General features: G+C 35.5%; 1 protein-coding gene and 1 long non-coding RNA gene across 2 annotated transcripts in view; one reads left to right on the forward strand and one right to left on the reverse strand.

Annotated features, from left to right (window-relative positions):
• Nucleotides 1–12,127, reverse strand: part of LOC127873841 (kinesin-like protein KIF26B) — a 258,849-nt gene that overhangs the window by 74,570 nt on the left and 172,152 nt on the right. The window contains exon 5 of the mRNA XM_052417894.1: nucleotides 4,797–5,422. Within this exon, the coding sequence (XP_052273854.1) occupies nucleotides 4,797–5,422 (626 nt within the window). The remainder of the gene's footprint in view (nucleotides 1–4,796; nucleotides 5,423–12,127) is intronic.
• On the forward strand, nucleotides 9,235–10,111 carry LOC127873849 (uncharacterized). Its single transcript, XR_008046416.1, has 2 exons — nucleotides 9,235–9,350; nucleotides 9,681–10,111. It is a non-coding gene; the product is annotated as an uncharacterized LOC127873849 (long non-coding RNA).

Below are 12,127 nucleotides of genomic sequence, written 5' to 3' on the forward strand. Positions count from 1 at the left end.
TGTCACAATCATCATTAGACCTCAGATAGATATGATAAACAATGGCATATTCTGTAGCTTAATGTCAAACTGATAATTTGATGGCTTTATTCTAAGTGACATTTTGGCTTTCAAAATGATGCCTTTCTTTTGCTACAAACTATTCAGCACAATGTATGCCTTCATTAATAGTGACAATTAAATTTATGTGTGACATTAATAAAGGTCTATAATACTTAAATTAGAAATTGCTATGTGTTGTTTACATCCTACAATGACAATTTAACCATTTACTTTAGCCGTAGTTAACCGCTTAATGTCATGATGGAACATCAATGAAAGCTCAATTTGATTAAGCGCCATTCAATGAAAGAACCATATTCATCGGGAATATTTGTCTAATTTGAAACTGTATTTACATTCTGTTACATTTGATATTTTATATTTCATGAATAATTAATACTCCTGATAGAAGTGTTTATTTAATTCATTGAACATCTATCAATAATGCACCTCTTGATAATCGCTTAATTGGCACTGAGCAATTAAACTGTCAAGCTCCCTATTATGGGAACAAACCCAGAGTAAGGGCAGCTATTGGCAGCTATTGTTGGAGCAATCGCCATTGTTTCAGTGATTGCTGAAGTTAAAAGACTCGTCAGAATGTCTGACAGAATGACACAAACATTATGAATAAATGAAACATGATAGTAATTCCCGTTATTTCTTACATTTGAAAATTACTTCCGCTCACCTACTAGGTGGGGGTTCCAAGGCCAAAATATACAATACAACAAATAATCTGAATTGGGGCATAGATTGTAACATCTAAAAGAGCAAATCTGAATGTTAAATAGTACATAAAATAATTAAAATATATAATCTCATTGATATTAATTTTATTCAGTTTTTCTGATGTTGGAATTCTCCCTGGAAAACTTTTTTTAATCAAAACTTTAAGCAAGCCTAAAGCATCAGCTATTATTTTTCTGGGAAACCCCATCATTTAGAAGGAGCCTTATTGAGGCCTATGTCAATCTCAAACTTTAACTCAATTCTTGAAGCCTGAGAGGATTGATTGCCTCATAGTGGTTTGTGAGAAGTGGCCACCTGTAATCTGATCTAGCCATTGACAGCCCTGTTAATGGTAAATCATGGTGAATCATATAGAATATTCTGATCTGATAACACTGTCAGTACCAATTATGGAGGAAAGTAATGAACAGTGTCCAGGCACCATTCTGCCCTTAAAATGAAGCAGAGCAAGAGTTACTGCAGCGTAACCTATAAAACACTTCAATTGTGAAAATATTGTTTAGTTTTTTTCATGTATTGTAAACATTTTCATAGATTCAACTTCAAACAATTCAGTTTGAAAAACAAAATACAGCAAACTTGCCTTATAAGTGATAGCATGATGGTTAAAAATGACATATCAAATTTTTCCTGTTAATGTGATGTTTACTCAATAATAATCTGATAAAAAAAAATTACAGCACCAGTTTCCAATCCTGTTTTGTAAAGATATTGTGTTTTACATAATGCTGTTTTAAACGGCAAGAACATTTCGGACATTTTCTTTCTTATCAAAGAACAGTTGCAAAAAATTTATTTAAATATACACAAAATGTACTAGCTTTCCTGCCATTAAAATCTCTGTCTATTTCTATGTGACCAATCCAAACAAACAACAAGGGCTGTTTGTAAAACATGCATGCCCCCCCATATGGGCTGTCAGTTGTAGTGGCAGCCATTGTGTGAATACGTTTTTTGTCACTGTGACCTTGCCCTTTGACCTAGTGACCAGAAAATTATTAGGGGTCATCTGCCAGTCATGAGCAATGTACCTATAAAGTTTCATGATCCTAGGCGTTAGCATTCTTGAGTTATCATCCAGAAACCATTTTACTATTTCGAGTCACTGTGACCTTGACCTTTGACCTAGTGACCTGAAAATCAATGGGGGTCATCTGCCAGTCATTATCAATGTACCTATGAAGTTTCATGATCCTAGGCGTAAGCATTCTTGAGTTATCATCCTGAAACCATTTTACTGTTTCGAGTCACTGTGACCTTGACCTTTGACCTAGTGACCTGAAAATCAATAGGGGTCATCTGCCAGTCATGAATAATGTTCCTTTGAAGTTTCATGATCCTAGGCTTTAGCATTCTTGAGTTATCATCCGGAAACCATTTTACTGTTTCGAGTCACTGTGACCTTGACCTTTGGCCTAGTGACCTGAAAATCAATAGGGGTCATTTGCGAGTCATGATCAATGTACCTATGAAGTTTCATGATCCTAGGCGTAAGCATTCTTGAGTTATCATCCGGAAACCATTTTAATATTTCGAGTCACTGTATCCTTGACCTTTGACCTAGTGACCTGAAAATCAAAAGGGGTTATCTGCCAGTCATGATCAATGTACCTATGACGTTTCATGATCCTAAGCGTAAGCATTCTTGAGTTATCATCCGGAAACCATTTGACTATTTTGAGTCACTAAGACCTTGACCTTTGACCTAGTGACCTGAAAATCAATAGGGGTCATCTGCCAGTCATGATCAATGTACCTTTGACGTTTCATGATCCTAGGTCTAAGCGTTCTTGAGTTATCATCCTGAAACCATCTGGTGGATGGACCGACCGACGGACCGACCGAGGGACCGACCAACATGTTCAAAACAATATACCCCCTTTTCTTCGAAGGGGGCCATATAATTATTTTCATACTATTTCCTAATTTATAAGCACCTATCCATATAAAACATATTATACCTTAAGAGCTTATTCCCTCTTATTAGTTAAATTTAAGTAAATATTTTTACAACACTATTAGAGCTCTCAAGGCTATCATGACACAATGCATCTTTTAACACCAATTTTACAGACACATGCTAGATTTGTTACCTGTAGAAGGAGGACAATGAAACAAGGGCGGAAGGAATGCGTAAGACCATTCAGCAGTAGTGGCACACTAATATCGTGTCACGTCTTTGAGACGGAGGGCAACCCAATAGAGTATGAGTAGATGCCATGATTAAGGCAAACAATATTACGCCAATGTTACAATATCCACTTAAGCCCAAACTAATGAAATCGGAATTTGAGACAAGTTCTTCATATTATGACTGGCTGTCGACTTCATTGTGAGTCTAGAGTGTTCAAATATTAAAACATTTCAAGACACAAATTAAAGAAAACAGCAGCCAGCCACAATACTGATTGAATTGTCATGATTTCCTGTGAAGAACACTCATGTCATTGTCAAGGGTGCTACAGACCTGTTAAGAATTAATTGTGAAACATCGCTAATATGTTGTGTTGTTTCATTGAAGTTTTTGTATGGATTTAATTGTAATTAAATGTGCAACAAAATGTTAAGTTTGAACAGTGTATATTTCAAAGACATATGCAGCTTAAAAAATTTCTTAAACCTTTACCATTCAGAGACGTATTAATTTACATGCTTGAAATCAAATTAAATTAAAGACCTCTCTTACTAGACTCATGTTGTAAAGGCTTTATTTCCAACCCGAAGATACTGATGAGCAGCAAACAGCATACAACCTGAACAGCCTGCGAGTTAGTCTACTCACTTGCTGTTATGGTTTTAGGTTGGTTGCAAAGCCATTTCCACTTTGCTTTTGAGTGGAAAAGGTTACAATCTGACATAATTCACTGACATTGAACATTGATTGAATTGCTTCTCAATCAGACAAGGGTATTCTAGAGAGATTTGAGGGTTTGATGTACAAGTTATTGCAAATGTTTATGTTTACAAAGCAGATAATCTAAAATTTACAACTTTCATAATTGAATATTAAAACATTGTTAAAATAGAAAGTTAACATTTTTTCTCACTAAAGTGCTAAGATTTATAGCCTATTAAAACCATAATTGTGTAACTTCATTTCAGCAGTAAATAATTGTATCCATCACTCATCACACTTTTTATCCGTTAAGCCACTTTCTTCCCTTTTTAAACGAAAGATTTATTTGAGACTTTGAAGAAAACAGTTATTTTCCTTTGTAATGCACCTAATTATGTCTGCATTTTGACAAATTGAGTAGAATAACAGCTTTTGTCACCTTTCATTTAAAGATAGCACAGGTAGTGTGCTATTTTCTTTAAGTCATAAATAACAAATCAGTCAAGTGAAACCTTTAAACATTTATTAGAATTTACAATTTATCATATTGACTCTTAACTTAACAAGAGCACAGCATAACGGGTGCCTCGCTCGGCTGCGGGTGCAGTTTTTAATAAATGAAAGCTTTTCAGAATTTATTTTTTTTAGGTCACAGTGACCTTGACCTTTGACCTAGTGGCCCCAAAATGGGTGTGGCATGTAGAACTCATCAAGTGCATCTGCATATGAAGTTTCAAAGTTTTAGGTTGAAGCACTTTGATTTTAGAGCCAATGTTCAAAACCTTGACAAAATGTGAAGTTTTGCAGATGGCGGACGACACGATGAGTTGGCTATGACAATACCTCGGGCTCCGAAAACAGCTGAGCTAATAAAATTAAAATGCTTGTATTCAGCAAAAGTATAAACACAGAAAAAATCCATTAACTAGTTAATACACCACATTGGAGAGCGACAGTTAGATGTTTCAGCCTGTGTAAGAAAATGCAGAAAAAACTTCAAAAGCACAGCTAGCAAATGAAGAGACGTTCTTAGCATTGTAGAGACAATGCAACACATCACATTCATACATAGATTGTAAAATAAATTTGATAATATTGAAAATTCTTATTAGGTTTCATGTAAACAATGCCAGGTATGACATGTACAGTGTGGACAGCAGCTTACCTTGCAAAGAACGAGGCCGCAGGTGAGGAGGCACTGAGTGGCGGAGGTGACATAGATGACACAGACGACAGTCTAGAGAGGGAGGGAGATGACGGGGGTGGTGACATCACGCGTCCGAACACTGGGGGTGGGGACTGGACCCTTGGAGGGGACTGCACACGAGACAGAGACTGCATGCTGCGTGCAGGGGACCCTGGGGCTGAGTGAGAGTGATGCAGGAAACTGTACTGCTGCTGCTGCTGCTGGTACTGAACATACTGCTGCAGCTGTGGTTGATGCTGCTGCTGATAGTGATTATAGCTCATCTGCTGCTGAGCAGGATTCATCATCGCCTGCTGTTGCTGCTGATGAAAAGGATAATGTCTATTGTGTAGCTGTTGTTGCTGATACAGCTGTGCATGCTGGGGCGGACTCATCAGTTGCTGCTGCTGCTGCTGCTGCTGCTGATGGTAAGCTTGCATAGGCAAGTGCTGCTGCATATATGGCGTGTTGATGAAGTGAGAGCCTGACATCTGGTAGGGGAGGGGTCGGCCACCCTGCCCCACCCCATCAGATACACCCTGGGGGTTCATCTCAAACCCTCTGTGACCAGCACCTCTATCCACTGATGAGGATCTAACTAGCACCTGAAATATACACAAATAAAAACCATGAAAATCAACATGTCTGCTGCAGATTTTTTTAGGGTTACTTCAAATTGTACTGCATTAAATTACAGTAGTTTAAACATCCATTCTCAAATTATACATTCTGGGCTTCACAATTTTCTTGAAATTTGGAAATTCCACACTTATTATTTACACTTCTCCAAAAACCAAAATAATGTAATGAACATCTTTAATTTTCAATGTTTCTACTACAGAGTATAACCCACTTAACCTTCTCTTCCTTCCAAAATTTCCTTTTGAATATTTTTATTTCAAAACTCTATTATGAAAAGTGTTCAAAATATTTAAATTTCAGTCATCATCCAGTACATAATGTAAGCCACAAAAAAGACTAAACATACCATCTGATGTGGCGAGTGACTTATGCAAAAGAAAGTTTATTGATGGAATGAAAATTACTTCCTATCATAAAAAACAACAACACTTAAAATGTTATAAAAGCACAATATTGTTCATCAGCAAATATGTGTAAGAAAAATTCCATGGGTGAGGCAAAAAATCAACTTAAGTGGTGAAACATTTTTTTATTGCTATTGATATGTCATAGATCTATGCTTGAGCAATAAATAATTCAGGCTTTTATGAAACATTTTAAATTATAAAGCTCTTTCTTTCTACACAGTATAAAATTGCAGAACATAAACGACTATTACTGTTCATTTGACAGTAACACATTCCTAACTAAACCAAAAGTGGCATGGATTATTTTGTCCATTCATTTTATTCTAAATGTATGTTTCACACAAAAATGAAATTTAAATAACAGACACTTATCATTCCATTGGGTATTTTAACTTGCACATGTTGAACAATTTATAATATAAATCTAAAACAGATCAATGTAAAGGATCCCGACCATTATATCACTCTAACTCGTATTTGCACAGCTTACGTTTGGATCATATACCAAGATTTCTGTAAGCACCTTTCAAAGCACATGAAAAAGACCGGCACTGTTTGAATTCCACAGGCCTCATTTCATAAGCTTGTATGTCAAAAGCCTTACAAACATCTCCCAGCATCTAAGCAACAATATGTGTAACCTTCCCATTTATACGTATACATATTCCCAAAATATGGCAGAAAAACTCCTACAACCAATAACAATCATAGACCACACATTTAACAAGTCCCTGGTTCCAGAAAACGCTGTTTTTCCTGACAATTTCCCATTTGAGCATTGTCTATCTCTGCCGTGCATATGGCCATAAACCATAAACGATCTAGAAATCGTACTAATTTGCCACAACAAGACCAGCATCTCTCCTGAATTAGGATATTTGTTTTTTGCCAATATTCAAGACTTGGAAATATCAGAGAACCTCTTTTTCCCTGGTGAGTACTTAAATCAAGGCAATCGTGCCCATATTGAAACATAACGCATGTAATAGCTAAAAAACATGCAAAAGGTTAAGCCATAGCAAATAACTTAGGTTATATCTGAAGACAAAAATTATTTTAAGTTATTAAAAAGTCGGATAATTCTTCTCATTTGATTAAAAAATACTCCTGAGAACATTTGAGAAAATTAGCCATCAACCTTTTAAAAAGTATAGATTTGCTTGCTTGAATACATTATAGTTCCTTTTAATTGCCTTGATCCTGTAATAATTACTACTGTTACATTCCACCTTGTTTTTTTGTTGTTATGGTTTTAACCCTTTACCACTTAGATACGTACTTTTATGCTTATGTAGTCCATTAGAAAGCTAAATTTGATTTAAGACCTTTCTTACTAGATTCAAGTTTTAAAGGCTTCATTTCCAACCCTTAGATACTGATGAGCAGCAAACAGTATAAAACCTGAACAGACTGGGAGTTACTCACAGGCTGTTCTGGTTTTATGCCATTTTCACTTTGCCTCTGATTGGGAAAGGGTTGAGGTTAACCAATACACTTTTATTTGATGTTAATACTTAAATAATCAAATGGCTATCTGAGAGAAATTTTCAATCCCTAAATAAATCAATGGTTAGGGTTATGAAACAGAATCAGGCCGAAGCAAGAGTACCCATTCCATATCCATGTCAATGATATACTGATGTGTAACCCCAAAAACTGAAATAAGAGTAAATGTCAAATTAATCAAGGATATTGAGACCTGTAACGCCCTGTTGCCTCCAGTGACCTACACACCCACAAATGCGACCACATCTCAATATTCTTAATGGATGGACATCTGAGGAATTTGAATGTGTATACACTTTTGTTTTTCATCCCCAATGCGAAATCCTGCAAGAATTCCTCAGATATTGGTACTGTCCCTAAATTATCTCAGATTATGACATCTTAGCAGACTGCATGTTTTTGTTATTCTCATGTTTGTATAATGTGACAGTATAGTTCAAGGTACTTAAGCCAACTCAAATGATCCAGATCCATGATCATTTCAACCCATATACTAGAAATCGGGCAAAAACCCGCATCACTGATATCAAATGCATTTTACTCGCATCTGCAAAAACAACTAAATATGAAATATTTTCAATTATTGCATTTAAGGAATTTCTAAGACTACATTTGCCCTCTAATGCATGATCTGTTAAGGGATGCACACTGTAAGATAGCTTGGATACCACTTTAGAGGATCATGCTTTATTTATAAACATTTTCTATAGTCTAGGATATTTATAAAGTGGTTCTTTCCATTTGGGACAAAATCATTGATCTGAGTTTAGCTCCATCTATCCTGCTAATGTACTCCCATTAATGGATAGGAAAGCGTATTTCCATCCATTTTCATGCACCAAAATACCGACATTTACACAAATATGCCTGTTTGAATATTCCCTCATCAAATGAACATTTTGTCTGAAGTTACCCGCCAGCACTAAAACCGCTCCTTAGAAAATGAAGAATCACATGTTAGTGTCGTCTTTAAGCATTATCACTCATAACCAGCCATGCTTTAAAAATGCATAAAACATGTAAGTTTTTGTCTGAAAGTACAAACATTAGCGGGCCTTAAATAAAACTTGGACAAAATTCCAATATTCCAGCGAGAGGAAAAGAAGCCTGGCGGAAAATTCTTTTATCACCAAAATGAATGCCTTCCTGTCCAAGAAAATCAAATGAGACGGGAAATGAAAATAGATCATTGGGATAGATGTGTTCTTATACAAAATTTACTGCCGTAGTAAAGAAATGAATGATTCAATTTGTATCGACTGTGTTGAATTACTAGCATTTCTCTGTGAATAAGTTGACTTGTGCTGGTTAATTCATTGAGGGTTTATGTGTTTTTGAAAGCTTGTAACCCAGCAACAGGGAAGTTTAGGTACAAGCCTAATATATAATAAGTTTGGAGAATCAATACATGGCCCCCCATGATTTTCTGAATTTTATCATCATACATGCACAGTTCAAATGATCAACAAAACACTCCCTCTGAGGCCTTTATTTGAAACATTTGCCTGAGGAATCTTACAAAACAAAGCTGACATGAATTATCAAGTTATGTTGAGAACTACATATTACAAACACAGAACTGAAAAAACGATGAAAAAGGATTCAACAGTTTCCATAGCAATCTTGAAACACTCACAGAACTTGCATGTACATGTCAATCATTTTAAAATCCAATTCAGTAATAGATTTCTGCACAAGCAAGTAGCACCAAAATCCAACACCTTTATGCCATGACATTCTTTCATGACTCTGACTTCTATGATATAATTAATAATACTGCATTATGGTATCAGCAACATGTAACCATGAACTGATAATACTTTTATTCTCTGCTCCCATTATACATGGTCAGATATGATGATAGACGGTCAGGCAGATGGAGTGGTTTATGGCCCCTAGACACCATAAACCACAGCTTCCTGACAGCTTGCCAGGGGAGACCACTCAGTGACCACTAAACCATCACATGACATTAAAGGTTGTCAACATTTTAATTATGCCATTATTTCAAGTATTGGATATGTAAACTTTCCACTGTTAATATTATTACATAAATTCATGTTTTTTGTTGCCTGATTTTTTTATAAATTTTATCATTTAGCAGGATTCCACATAAGCCTTTATAAATGAACAACATTACAATAACTGTGTGCTTAATGTATAACAGACATGATAAAACATTAACATCAAACATTATTTATATGCTTGTACTAAAATACAAAATGATTGTATATGACTTTATTGATCGTTATTGAACAAATAACTATGACATTCAACATTTATATTTTAAGCCCATTATCTGCTCCAGGACAAGAACACTGTAAGAGTGACTGCATTCAAGTAACAGGTTTATTGTCTGCAGCCAAGTCTCAGATTGCAGTGAAAGCCCAATGCTCATCAGGCAAGGGATCTCTTTGACCCTGGAAGACCCTAATGGACTGTCATAGATATGGAAACACTTGATAGTCTTGACAATTATGTTACTGGCAATACAACAGACATGAAGTGTCAGTACAACACCATTGCAGTGGCTCTGTATTATGTTTTTAAGGTCAGTCTCTGATACTTGCAACTTGTCCTAAACAGACATGAAAATATTATAGGATTTTGACCCAGTAGGAAACCTGGTACATGACAAGTACATACCAAAGCACTTGAACATGTTGATGCAAAATGCATATCCAGTATATACATATGTAAGTTTTCATATATATAATAAACGCAGTGTGGTTTCACTAATAGTATAACTGTTATAAACTTCAAACTATGAGAGCATTGATAAATTTTGTTAACATTATAGACAAATAATGACCAATGTTATACAACCAGGCGTTCAAAGTTCTCCCAGAACATTTTACCATTAAATAACATCAGAAAACCTGCAGCTGTAAAAAAGTTCTCATGCACTTGCATTATTCACATCCCAAGTCAATGTTGACAAATGTTTTATGAAGTATTGGATTTCTTGTTTTCTCTTAGCTGACAAGTTCTCTTCCTAAGATGGGGTTGATATTGTAAGATAATATACAATCAGCTACAACAACTAAAGCATGTAAAGATACAATTAATAAAAATACATTATGTATTAGAAGATTCTAAGAAATAAAATGAATGCATATCAGTTCTTTGTAAGAACGCGAACTTGTCACAAAATTTGCCAGTTGAAAAGATCTATTATACATCAATCTTGTATTAATATATTAATTTGTTGTAAAAATGAGAGCACAACAACAAAAGATACAATGAGAAAAAGAGCTATCTCCATAGTATGACAATTATGCCCCCAAGAACGCTTTGGTAAAAGTTATGAGCATTTTTCGAAACCTAAACGCATTTTTCAAAACCTAATAGGCACCCTAAGTTCAAGGTCAAGGTCAAAGGGGTCAAAATGTGTGTGCATATGGAAAGGCCTTATCCAAATACACATGCGTACCAAATATGAATGTTACATCTGAAGCGACATAGAAGTTATGAGCATTTTTCATAACCCAAACGCAAAGTGTGATGGACAGACAGACAGACAAACAGACAGTGCAATCACTATATGCCCTCCTTTGGGGGAATAAAAATGGCAGTCCAATGAAACCAGGTCTTCAACATTATAAAAGTATCTCAAACTAAGGTCAAATAATTAATGCACAATCTCAAGTACATCTGTCTGAGCTGGTAAGCTACCCTCACACTTTCACCATTATACCTCAATCCAAACTCAATTTATTGAATAGAAATTGTTTAGTTTTTAATTTTTTTAAACAGCGACCTTGACATTTAACCTTCTATTACCAAATGCAATCCCAAGCTAGGTCTAAATTCAAGCTTGCTATATCCAAAGTGTCTTCAAGTTATTGCCTAAGCACCACCTTTTAGAAAGCAGACCACATTAATTTGGCAAAGTCCGTATATTCAAGGAACATAATTTATTATGTGCTTCATGCTATTTAGATGGTTTACAAACTTGGTTGTGATTATATGCCCACAAACATTACCAATATGTTTGATGATGATTCAATGCTAACTATCAGAGATAGAGAGCAGACAACTTAAAATTGGCTACTTTTTTATCATTCAAAGACCATAATTCATAGGCGCTAAATGCAATCTGGCTGTTTATCGAACTTGGCAGAGATATTTCGCCTCTAAACAATATTACCAACTTTCATAATGCTCTGATTTTAACTGTTTGAGTTGTTTTCCTCGATACAGCTGGATCAAGGCTTTATAAAGAGTGAATTTGTGTGTGGATTTCATTTTCAACATGAGATGTGTTTGTCAGAAACACAATGCCCCCTACTGCGCCACTTTGATTTTTTTTTTTTAAATTATTTGGCAGGTACACATAATTATCTCCCTTTGAAGCTTATTACTTCCCTTGGATTTGTTTTTTTTACCTTTGACCTTGAAGGATGACCTTGACCTTTCACCACTCAAAACGTGCAAGAATTGACCAAGGTTAAAGTTTTGGGACACAATGAATGAACAAATGAATGACAGACAGGCCAAAAACAATATACCCTCCCACCCACCCCCCCCCCCAATGGGGGAAGCATAAAAAAGTAGAAATATTGCAAATATCAGTTGACAACGTAATATCAATGAGGCATCTAATGGTAGACCTGTTCCTGTTAACCCATAACCTGATAGTAAAACTTAAGTATCCATGTTAAAGTACTTGAAACACAGGTATGTGAATAGCAGCACTGAGACATTACAACACCAAATGTAAGAGTTTTGCAATTATTAATTGGCCAGGTGCTT

This window comes from Dreissena polymorpha, chromosome 3, assembly GCF_020536995.1.
Source record: "Dreissena polymorpha isolate Duluth1 chromosome 3, UMN_Dpol_1.0, whole genome shotgun sequence".
Classification (NCBI taxonomy): domain Eukaryota; kingdom Metazoa; phylum Mollusca; class Bivalvia; order Myida; family Dreissenidae; genus Dreissena; species Dreissena polymorpha.